Genomic DNA, 19,413 nt, shown 5'->3' with positions numbered 1-19,413 from the left:
TCAGCTCTGTCTGATGACTGCCACGTGGGCATGGAGCCTCGTGTGGCCAGATCTACCGCAGAGTCTCAAAAGATACCAGAAATCCGGGTTTTTGGGTGAAATCCGAGAAGCTAAACCACTGGCAACTTATTGTAAAATCTGAAAGACTTTACATGTGGGCAGGAAACCTCTGATCCAGGATGAGGAAGGGGCTCAGAACCCATCTGTCCAGTCCCCTGAATTTACAGCAAGGAAGACCGAGGCCCGAGAGGGGCTGGCTTGCTGGAGGTCCCGCAGCGAGCAGAAGAGCTGGAATTTGAACACCCAACCAGGCTCTTCTCACAACCCCACACTCAACTGAGTTTAGGGATTCAAATCTGAGGGCCGTGGCGGGGGTTGGCGGGAGTGTGGGCCAGTGCCGACCATTTCTAGAAGCACACTGCCCTGTCTGCTGAACCCCTGGGGGCAGCTGAGCAAAGGCACCAGCAGGAGGTGAGCTGGGCACCAGGCAGATGATGTTCTTAAATAAAGCCTTGGCGTGACTCTCCCCATCAGGAGAAGCTAGTTCCAAAAATGAGAATTTTCAGAGGCACGACTATAATAGGAATGGAAACTTATTCCTCCTAATTACATAATTGCATAATTATGCAGTATTAAAATTATGTAAGCCCAAATCGGAGGCTTAAAACCTGGCCTGGATTTCCCTCATCACCTGGGGGCTCCCACGTGCCCTGGGGGAGGAGGACGAGACGGAGGGTCTGGGCTGACCAGAGAGAGAGGGCATGCAGGGCTGGGAAGATCTGGGGCCATTTCATCTCTGCTTCCCAGAGACTGGAGAGTCGGAGGCAAAGCTTCTGGTACCCTCAGTGTGGGCAGAAAACAGTTTGAATACCGAGCTGCTCTCTGTTCTAAGAGGGAAGGGAAGGCTTCTAGCCCCCAGAGTCCAACCAAGGACTTGACTTGGCCTCTCGGACGCTGCAACACGGGAGACACGCTCAGATCTGAGATTCCTGCCCCTTCCCCAGGCGCACCCTCCCCTAGCTCTCAAACCTGATTCCTTCTAGACTTGCTCCATGGACAAGTTCCAGCTAGATCCCACTTCCCTCTCATGTCTTGAAGAACCAGAGATATTTCTGACTTGTTTGAGGAGGATTTCAGCTAAAAGACTGACCCCTCTGTGCCCATGTGACCTGATTCCTGGGTGGGCCTGCCTCTTCTCCATCTTTCCATGGCCCCCTCCTCCGTCAGCAAGATGGCAACAGGACCCCAGGGTGATTCCCACAGGCAGAGCGGAATCAGCATCTCCTGGTTTGATACCTCAGGAATGCTAGACCCTGGGACCCTCCCTCCTCCAAGATCCAGGCTACCTGAGCAGGTTAGCACAGAGAGCTCCACTGTCAACCGTCTGTGGACCACAGAGACGCACTGCTGGCTAGGCAGCCGGTCGGGGTCTCTTTCCCATAACGGCTCTGAGGGGCCACAGCCCTGCCGACGGTATATGGAGTCAGCAGGCTTTATTTTTCCTATTTGTGTTTACTCCCATCATTTTTTGTTTTTCAAATCTGAGAAGCACCAGGGGGCTGATAGAGCAGGGAAAGGAATTCACACATTCGCCCCTGTAAAAAACAGAAACAAGTTCTTTCTAGTCTCTTCCCCTGGGGGGCCTCACATTGCTGGTCATTATCCGGACCACCCTCACAGCCGCTGGGAAAGACAAAGCTGGCGGCTGGGGGTGCAAGGGAGGAGGTGGGGGGGACGGATGAGGCATGTTTATGGGGGGGTGGGAGGCGGTTTCAGAGATGGAGATGGAGGGAAGGACAGAGAGAGGGGCAGAGACAACAGCTGTCATCCCCCAGACGCAACAGAAGAGCAAAATAAAATCAAGAACTCTGCCGTCAAGGCCAAGTGTTTGACTTGGATGTGAATGTGAGCGGAAATGGATGTTTTATAGAGCTCTCAGAAACAATGACCGCCATGGAGAAGTGTCCCGCCCTGGCTTCAGACAGCACCGCTAAGCATCACTATACCAAGAAACACCGAAAGGTTGGGGGCTGTAATTTTTCTTTGTGGCTAATTAGCTTCTTTTCTTGTTAGTCACTTATGTCTACAGTTTTCAAAATATAGTTTGAACAGAGAAAAATCTGCATTCCTACTGAGTTAATTCTAAAACAGCAAATATACTGTACCTCAGGTACATTTTTCTTAAATTCCCGGCGGAGTTCAATTAAATGTTTATGAGAATGTTCACTCTCCTCCTGCCGTGCAGACAGCTCGGAAGCGACGGAATTAAGCTCCTTCTGGAACAATAAAAAAAGAAAAAAAAGAAGAGAGAGAGAGAGAAAAGAAAGATTTTTTCCCCTCCTTTTCTTTTTTAGTCATCATACAAAACAGCATTGCGAACAAGTTTTCTTAACTTACAAAGCTGAGAAAAGACAGGATATTGACTCCTGGCGCAAATGAATAATTTACGAAACTGGGGATGCAACCGACAAAAATCCAGGACAGCTTTTTTTGCTCGTCGGAAGTCGAGCCAGATCAATAATCTCCCATAAAGTTGGGTGGAGTTTTTTTTCGTCTCTCCCCCACCCCCCTGCCCCACCTTTTAAATTTCCAAAGGAGTGATGACATAAGCTTGTCAGTAACTGTAGAAAACATCTCCAAACCGTGTCAAAATAGTAAAGTGCGGCATATTGTATGGGCATATTATAGCGTAAGAAAGTGCTGTCGACAGCTTTCATATATCAGAGGTGGGAACGGTTCCAACTATGACTTACTCACACTTAAGGGTTCATAAATACGCCTTTTAAGATATAGATGGCTTTTTAATTTCAGTAGATTTTGGAAAAATGAAGGTGCCAATAAGAAGCGAGCTGACCTTTTGTGTACCCCCCAGTAAATCATTTAAGGCTCACTTCAAGTATAAGAAATACTTCATTGAAGACTCCCAGGTTCAGAAGAAATGGATTGGAAGGCGCCCTGCCTGCTTATGTGCAATGAAGGCGTCAGACCAGGTTTTTACAGGATGGACCACGGAGGAGAAAAGAGAGTGAGGGATGGAAGGGGGGAACGCTCCAGCTCACACACATCACACACAATGTCTGCTGGTCGTACACGTATATCTGATCACCCCTCTCGCAGCTGTCTTCACTTTAATGGTGGCAGCTTCATGAGGGGAGTACAATTCACCATGAGTTGTCATGGATTTCATTTGCATAATTCAAGAAATGTTCTGTTTATGTGGTCTGCTGCTTTCTTGCACCATCCCGAGATGGGCTTTTTTCTGGACCATAACTCGAGGAGCATTTCTGTATATATCACCCGATTATATTTGCAGCAATCAAGCCCCATAATTTCCTAAATCCGGTGATGCAATAAATTTCTGCAATCAGATTTATTAAAAACACACACGCAGATGCGAGAGTGTATTTCTAGGGTGAACTCTTTAATCTAACATATGTATGATGAGGCCCAGCACCGTGTTGAAAGACCCCATTTGTCATCGCTAATACGCATTCATCTTGCACACACAATGAAACACTTTTACCATTAGATAATGAAATAAAAGTACTATTAACCCGCTGCAAATCCTTTTCCCTCTAAGAGACAAAATGCACGGTAATAGTCTTATATCACGTCTGAGAGTCGGTAAATCTGCTCAATGGCAGTTCACCATAGCACCATAAACCTTGTATCCATGGGAGGCTGGAGAGCCTACCCCAAGCTCAGGATAAGTGTCTCTGTCTATGGAGCCTTTAGGAAAAAATCGGCGAGGGAATTTCTATTCCTGGAGGAATGTCTAACCTCTTTGGAGAATCATGAGTCTAGAAGGGAGAGGGTCGAGGCATAAAAGTAGTGGTTAAAATAGAGGGGCAAGGGAATGGGCCGTGCGGTGCTCTCCGAGGTGCTGAAATCTACTCTCTGCCACGGCACGGGGTACACCACTTGAAGACGCGGGGGCTTCTGGTCCAAACGCCCCACGGAATTTTGAGCCAGGTGAGGAACAAGGCGTCGTGAGAGAGCAGAGAGAGAGAGAAACAGAAACAATTTCCGACCATCTGCCAAGGTGACAGAGAAAAAAGGGAGACTTCTGGTTCACCATCGTTAAAAAATAATCCTAGTTTCCAATAAAGAAACCACAATTGACCACGACCAAAATATCTAGTGACTGGGGAGAGAGCTGTGTTTGCAGCAACAGGGCTGATCAAGGGTAGACAAAAACAAACCAGGTGGTGCAGCCAGGTGAACAGAACTCCACCTGGCAGGAGAGAAGGAACCGGAGCGTTATGGTCAATTTCAGTGGTAGTAGAGCGCTCACAGTTTTTCTCGTCTCTCTTGGAGACAAGGATGTGGTAATTACATCGCTACAGGACAAACAGAACTGGGACTCGGGCTGACCTCACTGGGTTTTGGATTATCATGTATCCGACACTGGGTTCTTATCTTTGGGATACTGTGCCCCCCTACACCACAGCAACCAATAGACCCTGTGGGGGCTGGACTTGGAATCCTCATTTAAAACATCAAACCCAGGTCTGAAAGGAAATCTCAGAACAGGTACGTCCAACTGCCTGATGTGTCGTACCAGACAATTATGCTGTCCACTGGAAACTTCCAGGCTGCTGGTGGGTGCAAATCGGCTGTGTCCACACTGTAGACAGCGCAGAGGCAAGACCAGACTGGGAACTTCAGCAGGCCCCCAGCCCTGGCCCCATGACAGCGCAGCTCTTGGTGTCTTTCCTGTTGAGTCCTAGAGGAGCAGACGATGTGACTGATGTCCACGTTCTTCTCAACTTTGCCTAAATCTATGCTCATCCTTCAACCCTGGATTCTTGCCACATTTCTACGGTAAGCACACTAACAACAACAATAATAGCAAATAATATCATAACTACCACCTATTGGGTGCTCACAGGTACCAGACCTACATACATCATCTCATGTAACAAACACATTAACGTGTCTGTAAGAAGATTCAAGCAGGAACTAAGAAATAAATTACAGTCAGTTCTAATAATTCAGGTGTGGCTTATCTCCTTGGTGGATTATAAACGCAAAATTGTCATGCCCTGCTCTCCATAGGGCTCCTGCTCCACTTCCCCCGTGGCTGGCGGAAGTTCAGGGAGCTTGTTTTAAATGCTATCAATGTGTAAAGCGGCGAGCACAGTACTAAGCATTCAAGAACTGTTGGCTGATATTAATCTTACATTTAGATAAACTGAGAGCTCAGAAAACAGCCCACTAGATCAGTGATTCTCAGAGTTCTGGATTTCACAGGTCGGTAAAAATCTCACACACACCCCTAAAACAAAGGATGACAGAGTACTGGCAAGTTTTACTCTCTCAAGCAAAGACATTAAAAACCACTCCTTCCCACCGTACAAGATAGTACATTTGAACAACAACAAAGCAAGAGGGCCAACGACAGAACTGACAAGAGTCTTTTAAAATAAACACATTTAAAATAAAAAAGCTCACAGCACTATATTTGTTTTGAAGAAATGGAAAAAACTCTCATAAACATAGACCAGCACTAGTCTGAAGTTTTAGGAATGAGTGTCTGAACCACCGCATGCATACACAGCCAGCAGGGCCCCTCCTTTGATGACCAAGCAGAACTCCCGCCTGGCCCCTGGTCCCCAGCCCCCAGCCCTCAGGGAGCCGTGATGAACACAGCCCCAGACTCTGGGCCAGGCCCGGGTGGGAGGAGGCTCATCTGATTAACCGGCCATCAGCAGCAGACAGACAGCCCGGAGCCCGGCGCAGACCATTCAAATAATGATCATCATAAACAGCCCATTTGCAACTAAAAAGAAATAATTCTAATGAGCTTGAAGCAGATGATAGATGCAGCTGAGGCTGGGGACCAGGAGCGGCAGGAAGACGCTCGGGCGGGGAGGAAGGCTCTTCCGATGGGGTCTACACCCCACTGCTTGCCCCCCGGAAGTGCCCACTGCCGGGCGAGGGCCCCGAGATCCGAGGGGGTCTGCCATCTGTGTGCTGGGCAATCTTGGGACTCAGACCATCAAGGCACTCAGAAACTCAGCCACGTGAGCCAGAAGGAATTTCGAGGTTGTCCAGTCCATTGCTGTCCAAACTTGAACCACACATACCCCTCTGCATGCATTCTGCCATATTGATATTCCACCTGAGTTACTATTTACTTAGTATTTGTCTTCAAATTGACTCCTATTTCGTTATTTTTTTTTTCTTTTTGTGAGGAGATCAGCCCTGAGCTAACATCCGCCAATCCTCCTCTTTTTTTGATGAGGAAGAGGGCCCTGGGCTAACATCTGTGCCCATCTTCCTCCACTTTATATGGGACGCCGCCACAGCACGGCTTACCAAGCAGTGCGTCTGTGCGCGCCCGGGATCCGAACCAGCGAACCCCGGGCCGCCGCAGCGGAGCGCGCGCACTTAACCGCTTGCGCCACCGGGCCGGCCCCTCCTATTTCGTTCTTTTTGATTGAGATATGCATAGGTTAAAGTTCAATTTTAAGCTCAAACTTTTACACCCTGATAACCATTGCCCAGATTGAGATTTAGAATATTCACATTCCTAGCACCTCAGAAGGCTCCCTGGTGCCCCTTCCTCGTGAGCACCCACTAAAGGTAACCATTACTCTGACCACAGCATCATAGGTCAATTTTGCCTGTTGTTGACCTTTCTATAATGACTCCCTCTTTTTTTTTAACCTAAATAAGTACATTTGAAAAGGAAAAGTTTTTATCACTAGAGAATCCTATGCCATAAGCAGATGGTAGCCTTCAAAATAAAAGTAGGATGAAAATAAAGCACTGCTGTCTGTCTTTGTTACAGAAGGAGGTTGGCAAGGGCTGCCGAGGTGTTCAAGTTAGTGTAGTACCACACAGTGACCTTCTCCTTGTTAGAACGAGAGGGAACGAAGAGCACCGAGCAGGGACAGCTGTTCCTCCTGATATCAACCCTTTCTTTTTTTTTTTTTTTTTTGAGGAAGATCAGCCCTGAGCTAACATCTGCCAATCCTCCTCTTTTTTTTTTGCTGAGGAAGACCAGCCCTGGGCTAACATCCATGCCCATCTTCCTCCACTTTTTATATGGGACGCCACCACAGCATGGTTTGACAAGCGCTGTGTCGGTGCGCGCCTGAGATCTGAACCAGCCAACCCCGGGCCACCGCAGCGGAGCGTGTGCACTTAACTGCTTGCGCCACCGGGCCGGCCCCTCAATCCTTTCTAAAGCCAGATCTGCTTACTGCTTACGATCACCCCACCAGTGGGGGTGTGTCCCCTACTTTAGCAAACACTAATTGAATCTGATTCTCCCATTTTAAAGATGAGGAAACTGAGGCACAGACAGCTTAGGCTACCCTCCCAAGCCACAGAACTGGTTAAGAGGTTGGATTTCCTTGGAGGGGAGGGTGGGTCTTGGGTGGGGAAGGAAAACTGCTGCTTATCTATGGGGAGGCAAGTTGAACATTCTCAGTTCAACTGTGTTTCCCCAACCACGAGGAACTGGGAATCTCACAAGAATACTTGGCTCTGAAAGAAATTCAGTACCTGATCCCAAAGTGTCAACTATGTACAAAGCTTTGAGCCAGAAGCTACGTTCTTTTAGGCAACACACACAAGACACAACCTGAGTTGTGCATGGGCATGTCAGTTCCCCCAGCATATGCTCACCTTCTTCTCAGCTCCAAGACACCCCACATTCAGACGTGGCCCCCTAACACCAACTGGAGAAGAGACCTTCTAAAAAGGATGCAGTGATCGTTGGGGCTCCGGGGTTAAGGAAGCCAGGACCTCAGGTGTTGCCACGCTTTGAAGGAATTTCGTGAAGGGAAACAAACTCTTCCTCAATATGTCCCTCTCCAGCAAAACCCGCCTATGGCTCTCCACTGCCCTAGGACAACCTCCACGCTCCTGTTTCGGGCGTCACTGGGCCCCTGCTGGCCCCTCCCGTCTTCCCCTTTTCTTGTTTCCTTCCCAACCAGACTGAATTCCTTACAGGAATCCTAATACACCAGGGACCCCAACTCCACGGCTCCAGAGACTTCATCTCAGCCCACAGGGTCTCATGCTGTCTCTGTGGCCGATCTGACTCATCCTTTTGTCTTGGCTTAAATGTCTCTTCTTCCAGGAAGGCTTCCTGGACCCTCCCCTCCAAGTCTGGGCATGTCTTTTGTGCCCCTGTTATATCTTTCTCATATCTGCCATCAGATTTTATTTTTAAAGGCCTAGAATCTTCTCTTCAAATGAAACATTATACAGAAGTTCCTTATAGAAAACACTAGCTCATGGCTAACATTTCTATGTTCTATTATTATATACATGCTAATATTTATGGAATATACTAAGCACTTTATGTATATTATCTCCTGTAAGAATATGTGGATAAGTGACAGTTGAGATTCCAGCCCAGGTCTGGAAAACCAGGATGAGCAGTGGTTATAACGTCCAATATAGTCACCAACTCTCCCCAACACGAACATGGAACACTGCTTTCTCTTTACTGCAGGGAGATGCAACCAGAGATGCTGGACACTCATCCACTCATCCACCTACCCATCCATCCACCCATCCATCCACTCATCCATCCATCCATCCACCCATCCATCCATCCACCCACCCACCCACCCACCCACCCATCCACCCACCCACCCATCCACCCACCCATCCACCCACCCACCCATGCACCCACCCACCCATCCACCCATCCATCCACCCATCCATCCACCCACCCATCCATCCACCCATCCATCCACCCAGCCATCCACCCACCCATCCATCCACCCATCCATCCACCCAACAGATCATCCACCTTTCAAGTGATCATCCATTCATCTATTCATCCAACTGATCATCTAACATCCATCTATCCAATCACTCAACCAGTCATCACTCTGTCAATCCATCTAATCATCCATCCATCCATCTATCCCCATCCAATCATCCATTCCACTAATTGCTGAGCCCCAATTCTGTGCCAGGCACAGTGCTAGGTAGTGGTATATAGAAACTAACAAACACAGTCCCTGTCCTGGAGGAGTCCACAGTGCAGTGGAGGAGACGGACAGACAGGTCGATTCTAATTCTCCACGTCCCCAAGTACAACGTGAGAAGTATGAATCAAGTACAGTGGGAACACAGAGAGCAAGGTGACTACCGTGACTGGGCATAAGGGTCACCAAGGTGGGAACATTTCACCTGGGTCCAGAAGGATGAGTCTGTCAGATCCAGGAGCCAAGCATCCCAGGCAGAGGGACCAGGATTACTGCAAGAGCCCCTGACTGGTCTCCCTGTCCCTGTCTTTAGGTTTCCTCTCCTTAACATGCATCACTGCCAAACACACTAGGTATTTTACCTACTTATTTTATTTGCTAGAAAAAACTTCAGGAGAGCACAACAGCGATTTTCGTCCTTTCCTCCTATTATGTCCTCAGTGCCTAGAACAGTTCCTGATATGTACGTAGCAGGCACTCTAGAAATGTTTGATGGTCGAATGAATGAATGAATGAATGCTATGTGTCAGGGAGCCCTGAAAGGGCACAGTCTGTCTGGGGAATGAGGACACGGTTCAGAAAACAGAGACTGGCATCAAATTCCGGCTTTGACACCTCACTAGCCACGTGACCATGGACGAGTGACTCACCCTCAGTTTCTGTGTCTGCAAAATGGGGATAAAAACTTATGCCCATGGGCTTATTGTGAGGGCCCCTGGAGAACCAGAGTGGAAGGAGGCAGAGTGCCTGGCCCGGTGTCCAGGATCTTCAGTGTTAACACGCTCCAGTGGACTGCCAGTCCCTTAGGGTAGGGACGGTGCCTGCCTTGTTCACAGCTGCAGCCACAGGTTCTAGCTCGATGCCAGGTGCATAGAGGGCACTCGGTAAACATCTGTGACTGAATGACTGTGAGCAGATAGAAGCATGAGAGGTCCTTTGTGGCAGGAGCAAGGTGGGGCCCTCTGTGTGGGGGCCAAATGTCCCCTCCACATCTCGGGTCCATGGAGACATTCAGGGCTTTGCCATCAGAGTCCCAGGCAAACGCCGAGGAGAAGGGCTTCAGAGGACGCTGTGGGGCATGGTGTCGCCTTCAGAGGGGCCTCAGAGGCCGGCTCTGGGAGGGGCTGGGGATGACCTGGGATGGAGGGCACACGCTGGCCTGCCACGAGCAAGGAGACAAGACAAGACGGATGGCTCCGCAGCCCGCCGAGATGGATAACTGGGCTGCGGCTGAGAGACGGCCGGGGACCAGAGCCATCCATCACTCCTGGCGCCGTATGTAAATTTCAGATGCCGAGATGTATTGGGCCAATTACTCGGGGCTGGGGCAAGGGGCGGTGCCTACGAGAAGCAGCGCCCAGCCCAGCTGGCCTCACGGCATTCCATCCGCTGGGCTGGGGAACAGACAGGTCACACCAGGTCAAAGAGCCCATTGAGGGGACTGCGGCCAAACCTCTAGGCCTGGGTGTGCGGGGGAGGCTGCCAACAACTTCTCAGCAAACTCGCAGGCGGTGATAACAATGCTACAGTAACTGTCCCATAGAGGGCTGACTCTACAGACTAGGTCCCTGCCAGGCAGCACGAAAAAGTGCACTTCTCCCAGCAGTGCTGGCGTGCAGCGGCTTCTCTAGAAACATCTGTTGAGGGAGCAAATGAACAGTCCTAGGGTGCAGATGCCATTTTCCACGTGGTACTTGCAGAGACAAAGCCACCCGCCAAGGTCACACGGCTGCCAAGTGGCATCATGGGGACTTGAACCCACATCTTTCTGGGTTCTTTCCTCCAGATGCTCACGGGGCAAGCTTTCCCTGACCTCTCTGTCCTCAACAAGGATTCATGTGGCCTGAAGACAGGAGCACGGCGGGGCCTGGCCAGTCTGTCTGTCCATCTGTCCACCCATCCCCTCACTCACTCAGTCCCTCAACTGTAATTTATGTGCCTACAATGTTGCCCAGAACAACCCAGACCCAGGTCCTAACCGCACAGAGAGTTAGGTCACGTAGGGCACAGACAATTAAAACTGTGGTCCATCAGGCCCTCCAGCAGCTCCCACAGCTCTGGCTCCCAGAAAACCCAGGTGGCAGTTTGCTCTTAGCTGGAGGCAGGCCAAGAACCAACATCGGGCAGACAGAGTGGGTCCGAGGGCAGCCGTTCCTGCTTACCTCTCTGTGAGCTCAGTAGACTCTTGGCCTCTCTGCATCTAGGACTCACTGCTGTCAAGTGGGGTCACGGCACGCCCTCCCTCTCAGGGGTGTGGGCAGGAGGAGAGGCCTGTGGCCAGAGAGCGTCCAGGCTGCAGAAGGTGCCAGAAGGGCCGGGTGCTCAGGGACCAGCTTGGGCTGGGGCCACGGCCAGCCCTGAGGCCCAGGGCTGCGGTGGGGCCACTGCTCTCATCAGCAAGTCCTGCCAGCTTGTTCTAACCATTTCTCATCCTCTCTACCGCTGCCACCCTGGGCCAGGCCACTGTCTTTGCACACCTGGGTGACCACAGGAGTCTCCTCAGTGGGCTCCCCACTGCCGCCCTCACCCCCGACAGTCCCTTCCCCACCCGGCAGCCACAGGGATCCTGTTAAACCTAAGTCACATCCCGTCCCTCCCCTGCTCAAAACCCTTCCACGGCTCCACGGTCTCAGAGCAAGGCCACAGTGCTCGCCACGGCCCCAGGTGATTCCTCTCTGGACCCATTTCCTTCTACCCCCCACCCCACTCCCTCTCCTCCCGCCACACGGGTCCTTGCTGGCTCTTGAAAACATCAAGCACGTGCCTGCCACAGGGCTGTGCACTGGCTGCCCCCTCCGCCTGAAACGCTGTTTTTTCCACAATTCCACAAGGGTCTTTCCCTCGTCTCCTCTGGGTCTGGCTCTTACCTCGCCTCCTCTCGAGGCCTGTCCCAGCATCCTATTCAAAGCAGCAGGCACCTCCACCTACCTCACCCGCCCTCTCTGCTGATGTCTCTCACCGGCACTTGTCACCGACACATGGAGGTACTTACTTCTCTGTTTGTTTATCGCCTGTCTCCCCTGCCCGCTCGCTGCAGTGTCAGCCCCAGAAGGACAGGGACTTTGTCTGTTTGGGTCACCGCTGTATCCCCGATGTATCCCTGATGCTCGGCACACAGAGGCACTCCATACTTGTTGAATGAATGAATGTGTGAATAAATGAGCAAATGGAAGATGGGCGGGCCGACCCCGGGCCCCAAACCCCCACCCCCTGCAGCTGCCCCCCACTCAGAGCCTTGCCCTACCTCCAGACCCCCCCACCCAAGCGTCAGGTAGGAAAACAAGCCACTCCTGCGGCGCGCAGACCTGGAGGTGGCTGTCCTTGAGAGAGGATGCCAATCAAACACCTAATTATCTCGCCACGAACCGGAGCCACATCCGATCGCTTCCTCCTGCCCTTGATTGCTGCTTTACATTCCGGAGTTCTCAGGATGTAAAACTTCGCGGCACCGGGAAAACAAAGTAGCCCCCACTCTGGCGGGCGTCAGATTGGGGGCCGGGGACCCCGAGGGCCTGCTCTCAAGGCTAACGCACCTGGTCCAGCTGGGGCAGCTGGCCGGGCGGCTGCTCTCTGAGCACTTCACCCTCCTCTGTTAAAAAAGGGGTCCCATCAAGTCATCATTCATTCAGTCACTCATTCATTCAAGTGTTTCTTGAGCACCTACTACGTGCCAGGCACCTGCTCATGGCCGCAGTGATTCCTCACTAAGTGCTTACTGTGCGGCGTCACTTTTCCCGCCTGGCCCGTCTCGTCTCCTAACGCCTCTTGCAGGTGGGAAAACAGTCTCCAGAGACGCTGTCACTCACCCGAGATCACAGTCAGGCAGAAGCAGAGCTGGCCTGGACCCTGGAGTTCTCTGCTCCAAACCACGGCAGCTCTGAAGCTCGTGCCATTTTTAACATCTTTTCTCCAATTTCATTTCTCTGAGCAGCCTTTTTTGGGGTGCAGGGGGGCGTACTGGGGGTAGGAAGGTCTGTGGGAATCTCAGAAAGCTCTTGAAAAATTCACTGGTGTACACACAACCCCGGTGGGGAAGGAAGCATTGATTGAGTGCCTGCTGTGTGCTAGCTGGGGTTCTAGTAGCCTCGTGCAGCTCAGGGGGGGAGGTGACAGCCACATAAATGTGCAGGCGTTATCCTGAGGAAGGTGCCCTGGCAGAGAGCTGCAGCTAACCGAATGTGGGTGCCGGCATCTGGGGGAAGCCCACCGAGCAGAAAGCACCTGTGGGCAAAGGCAAGGGGGGTGGGAAACCCAGGCTGTGCTGGGAGGGGCTGACCACCCGGATGCACATTAGCGACTGGCGGGGACAGGGGTCAGAAAGCCATGAGACCAAGGCAAGAACTGCCGCTGGGAGCCTGAGAGGACTGCTGAGCAGAGGAGGGGCGCTTGCTTCAGGCAACTCTGGGAAGGCTCTCGGGCAGCAGAACGAGCCTGGAGGCCACTGGCCAGGTGGGCGAGGGTGAGTGGGGGCCACAGGCAGGAAAGAGGGGTGCGGATTTTCAGGACCCGCTGGAAAAGAATCAGTGCCACTCAGCAACTGGGAGAGTCAGCCAGATGAGGTTGAAGGCAAGATGGAGAGAGAAGGCCCTGAAACAGGGGGCGGCTGGACGTGGTCACGAGGGATGCACGCCAGGAGCTGTCCCTCCGCCCCTACACGGGCTTGTCCCCTAATCTGCTGTTGACTTCAGCAAGTGCCAGACCTCCTGCTGTCCCACTGTTTCATTGATTAAATAAGGGCAAGGATATCTCGAGGGGTTACAGAGAGGCCCCAAAGAAATTTGTAGATGCAATTTCTTCCTAAACAACTGGAAGGAATTAGTGTTAATAAATGCCCCCATGGAGTCTAATTTGTAAGCGTGAAGACAGAAACATTTTTAAACAAAAACACTTCGGAGGGGCATTAGGCAGGAAGAGGCAGCCAGAGTTTGAACTAAACATCCCCTCCCCAATCCTGCAGGTTTTCCTGACCCCCGGGGACATCCCTGAAGGCCAGCCCTAATTTGGCCGCATCCCATACACCACAGTTGTTCTTTTAGGGTTGGAAGACATTGACTTGAGTGATGCCACTTCCAGGAAGGAGACCCGGATTGAATGGTGGCTGCCCAGGCAGGGTCACCTGAGGGTCCCTACGAGCCTCCTACTACTCAGATGACCCCACGACAGAATCCCATGTCCCAGCCTCCCCCAGCACCTAAACAGTCCAATTGGCTGCTTCCTGTCTAGGGCACAGGTCCTAATGTAGAATTCTTCCATTTCCAGAAAGGAAAGAACGAGAGGGAGAGGAAGAGAAAAACAACTTTTGGAATCAACATTCCTTTTTATCCACGTATATTTTACTAAAATGCTTATCATCAACATTAACGTGAAATTCCCACCAAGCCGACTTTAAGGAAACTGCACCCGGGAGCCCAGACTGGGAAAGTCGGAGCCTCCCTGCAGAGGGGGCGTCCTCTCCTCCCCACACCACAAAAGGCCATTTCCAAACCACACGGATCAGACTCGCCTCCCCAGGCGCTCTCTCCCAGCCCCGGGGAGACTCTCGTCTCTGCATTGAGAGGCATAACAGCACCTCCCCCTCCTACAGACACTAGTCTGCGCAGAATTGGGTTTTTACTGTATTTACTGCCTAAGAGAGAACTCGAGAATGACAGGCTGGCCTGTCCTAGATCGGGGACCGCGGGCCCTTTCCCCCCCTCCCTGCCCACCTCATCCACTTTCTTTCTCCAGAGCCTACAGTGGCCCAGGACACAGGATGCTCATTTTCGCAGCACGGGACCTAGAAGCGGGCTCAGGAGTGTGGGCTGCGTTGCATCTGCCTCTGCCTCTCAAGCTAGGAGATTTCAACGCCTGAGCCTCCACGGCCTGACCTGTAAAATGGGGACGACGCTTCATGAGCATCGTTTCAGCTGGAGAGACGGGGGCTGGACACGAAGCTGAGCTACCGGGGGGCAGTGTGGAGCGCGGACTGCAGCGGCCAGGCAGCCCTGGGTGGCCTGCGGCTCTCGCTAGCTCTGACGGCACCTCTCTGAGACTCAGTTTCCTCACCTGTAGCATGAGGATAATAATGACACTAACCACGTCCCAGTCTCGTCTCACTCTTACGTGTCTCTTACGGTCCAGAAATAATAACCGCCCCCACCGCCACCTTCGTCCAAGCTGCCATCATCCCTCGCCTGGACTATTCCGGGGCCTCCTCCCCTCGCTCCGGCCTCCCACTCTTACCTGCCACAGTCCAACTTCCACGCAGCAGCCGAGTGAGCTGTGCAAAACGTGAATCAGCTCTTGTCTCTCCCTGGCTCGAAACTCTCCCATGATTCATGCACCGCGATCTTAGATTAGAATCCAGACTCCTCACTGGGGCCTACGGGGTCCGGCCACTACTCGGGGCTCCAGCTTTATGGGGTGCACCTCTCCCCAAATCCGTGCACTCAGGCACACGAGTGGCTTCTAGTCCTCCAAGGTGCCAGCCTCTCCCCCACCTCAGGACATTTGCACAGCCAGTTCCCTTTGACTGCAATCCCTTTCCATCCCCCCAATGCTGGCACCTGTGTAATGGGGTCCCCCATCCCCCTAATTCTAAAGCAGACCCACCCAATCCTTGCTACCTGTTCACAGAGCATTCATCATCATTTGCAAAGAGAAACTTATTGCGTAGTTAGCCGTCCGCTCCAGCAGGGCAGGACCTGTGTCTGTCGTTCTCTGTATTCCCAGCACCTGGGCCTGGGCCCGGCGTGCAGTCGAAGCTTCACAGACACTTTTTCACTGAGTGTCCCCCTCACTGAGTGTCTTTGTGCTCAGGTGACTATGACGAACACGAAAAGACTTTGATAACTACACAATGTGTCACAGAAGTGAAACAAAAACAACAACTCCGTAAGAACGGAAATATCTTCCTTTGGGGCCTAGAGGTGGGAAAGAAAGAGCGAGAACAAGGAAGAAAGGGAAGAGAAAAGCAGGGATGGGGAAAATTCAGGACTGACGAGAAGGAACAAGTGTGTCCCCCAAACAAGCAGGCCTGGGGGGCGCGCTGCTGCCGGAATGTTAGCCCTCCTGGTACTCCAGGCCCTGGGAGAACCACTGAGATGGGAACCGTTCACACAGTTCACACCTTAGGGCCATACTTTCCACTGTGTAAACCTCAGCGGCCGGGTTCCTTCAGGCCGATCTGCTCGGGTGGCGCAAGGTGGGTCTGGCCTGGCTGACCAGCCAACGCTCATCCGTGCCACGCCCACCTCGGGCGATTCCAGGCCAGTCTGCGCGCCGCAGCCGCGTTCCCGCTGAGATGAAGAGCTTGTTCAGGGAGGAGGAAGCCGTCTCTGCCCTCACACCAAAACAGGCCACTGCTGGCACTGAACCTGTGGTGTTTCCAAACCACACTTGCTGAAGGAGAGTGTCTGCTGTTCTTTCAAGGGAGCCCCACGGCTGCTTACATCCTCCCCATCGACGTCAACAGCATTCATTCATTCATTCATCAAACGTGGATGTGAGCGCCTACTCTGTGCCAGGTGCTGTTCCAGGCACTGGAAATCCAGCAGTGGCCGCAGCAGACAAGGCCACTCACTGCCCGCGTGGTGCTGACAGGCTAGCACCTCATCCTTTCAAGGATGGGGACATGGAGTCAGGCTTACGTGGCATTTATGCAGCCCTGGGGACCGGTGGAATAACAACAACAATAAGGATAAGAAGGACAGAAGCTGCTGCTTTTCTGCGTGGACCACGCGGCAGATGCCGTGCCAGGGATTTATAGCCATTCTTCTTTGTCCTTCGAGAGGGAGGTTACTACTCCATTTTCAGATGAGGAAACCGAGGCTCAGAGAGGACAGATCACCTGTCTCAGGTCACAGACTTGGTAAGTGACAGGGCTGGGGTTTGAACCCGGGTCCTCCGGCTCCAGAGCCCATCCGTGCTCTCCTGACCCTACAGCATACCTCGACCTGAGTCCCAGGGCAACCTTTGGCGCTTCCCTCTCTGTCCCGGGCGCTGTGTACTGCGTAGTCTTGACATTCCAGGACACGCACGGACCCGTAACCCACACACGTATCCCAGCTCTCTGCGATTAAAAGAGCTGAACTCCGATCCATCCTCAGAAAGATTCATCTGGGACCCAGAACACACTGAGCAGGGATCTTGACTTCTAGAAGTGCAGTGTCCAATATGGCAGCCACCTGCCTTGTGTGATTATTTAAATTTTGGATGTTTAAATTAATTTAAATAAAATACAATTACAAATTCAGTTCCCCCGTCTCACAAGCCACATTCCAAGTGCTCGATAACCACCCGTGTTAGTGGCTACCATATCGGACAGCTCAGACAGACCTCATTGACGTCATCACAGAAAGTTCTAGTGGACAGCGCTGCTTTAGAACATCTGAGATGTGCGGTTTTGTCCCATGTGTCCCACGCCCCGTGCCTGCCACTCATCTCCTCAAGCTCCAGTGGCTCCCGGAATCCCCACACCAAGCACGCACACTCGAACCTCGAGAAGACACGACCAGACGCTGGAGAGGACACGGAGCAACTGGAATGCCCACGACGCTGGTGGGAATGCAAAATGGTGCAGCCACTGCAGAAGACAGCTTGGCAGCTTCTTAAAAAGTTAAGCATGAATTTGCCTTATGACCCAGGAATTCCGCTCCTCTACCCAAGAGAATCGAAAATATACGTTCACGCACAGACTTGTACACACGTGTTCATAGCAGCGCTATTCACAAGAGCCATAAAGTAGGGACAGCCCAAATGTCCGTCAACTGATGAATGGATGAACAAAATGTGGTCTAGCCGTACAATGGAATATTACTTAGCAATAAAAAAGAACAGAATACTCACACCTGTTACAACATGGATGAACCTTGGAAACATAACAGTAAGTGAAGGAAGTGGAACAAAAGACCACATGTTGTACGATCACATTTATACGAAATGACCAGAAAAGGCAAATCTACAGATATACAAAGGAGATTCATGGTGTCCTGGGGCTAGGAGTGGAATCAGGAAGGAATTGTAAATGGGCACAAAAGATCTTTTCGGGGCAATGGAAATGTTCTAAAACTGGATTGTGGTGACGGCTGCACAACTCCAGAAATACTAAAAAAAACCGAATTGTACATTTATAATAGGTGACTCTCATTGTATGTAAATTATACTTCAATAAAGCTGTTTAAAAAAACTCAAAAGGAGTCAGGGAAAGCTACGCTCAGCTGCCACTCATAACCACAAAGCTCACGCTGGCTTTCTCTTTAGAGCCCTCTTCGTCTTTGCCTTGGACCATCACGACATTAACCAACATTCATGGAGAAGACACTGGGCGTCAGGCTCTGTGATCAGCATTTTACCTGAAGTGGCTTCTACTATCCCCATATCACAGACGGCAAAGCTGAGGCTCAGAGAAGGTTCTTCCCTGGGTCCAGGACACAGTGCGAGGCAGAACCAGGGTTCAAACCCACGTCTGCCTGCCCTGCCTCTCACAGTCCATGGGCTGCTGCATCCGGTTCTCCCAGCGAGGCTGGTGGGAGCTCGGAAGAACGAAGTCCAGCCTGCGCCCTTGAAGCCTTGAGCTGGTGGCTGGTGCCCGTCCCTTGTGTCACCTGACACCCCGCTGGCAGGGACCCATAGGGACAGTTTCAGATGGTTTCTATTCTAAAGCAATGTTTTGTGTGTTTCTTTTTTTTTCCTAGGGATTTATAAACTCTGTCTTTTCTGTATCAGGTTGAAACTTAGAATACAGGTTGTCAGCCAACATGCCAGGCATTTTTCTAAAAATAACCCAAATTGGTTCAGCCATTTTTAAGCAATGGAACAGTCAGAGGAGGGAATAAAAGTGTTGGGCGGGAGGAGGAGGCAGGAATTTTAAAGGTGGCTTCAGATGCTTTTTTTAAACGGCTTCAAACTAAATATAACAAAGGTCTTGTCTGATGAGACAAACGTGGACCAGGGGCCTGGCCATGGGACGGTAGGTGGCTTTCTCTGGCGCCTGGGACCTCTGACCGGCTGCTCAGGGTGGGCGTCTCAACAACCCTGTGTGTGGGTCTCCAGAACATCTCACGTAGAGGGGCAGGGAGGAGAGGGCAGAGGGAAGATGGGAGAGAACAAGACTGTCTTCAGGAGTTGGGGGGACATGGGAAGGGGGTGCCCAAAGGGCAGACACACCACCTAGGGGCTGAGGGTCTTCTCCACATGGCCCTGCCCCGTTAAGTCAAACTCTCATTTGAACGGCTTTACGCACCTCCATCAGGGAAGGAGGCTGACCGGCCCCCAGCCGACCTCCCAGGACTGGCAGGTGATTTCAAGGAATAAAAGGGGGGACATGGCGCACGGGAGACAAGTGTCCCCACTACACGGGGCAGGGACGCTCAGCTCTGGCTGACTGTGGGCCCAGTGGGGTCGGAGGGTCTGATTGTACAGAGAAGCCCAAATCCACATTTTTAATTTGAAAATCTCCGTATTTTTAATTGTTGGC

The 19,413-nt window shown here is 51.7% G+C and overlaps 1 protein-coding gene across 1 annotated transcript in view; it reads right to left on the bottom strand.

Annotated features, from left to right (window-relative positions):
• Positions 1-19,413, bottom strand: part of CUX2 (cut like homeobox 2) — a 251,201-nt gene that overhangs the window by 98,386 nt on the left and 133,402 nt on the right. Inside the window, 1 exon segment of the mRNA XM_058531414.1 lies at positions 2,166-2,276. Within this exon segment, the coding sequence (XP_058387397.1) occupies positions 2,166-2,276 (111 nt within the window).

This window comes from Diceros bicornis, chromosome 35, assembly GCF_020826845.1.
Source record: "Diceros bicornis minor isolate mBicDic1 chromosome 35, mDicBic1.mat.cur, whole genome shotgun sequence".
NCBI lineage: Eukaryota > Metazoa > Chordata > Mammalia > Perissodactyla > Rhinocerotidae > Diceros > Diceros bicornis.
This window is presented reverse-complemented; position numbering and strand designations above follow the sequence as displayed.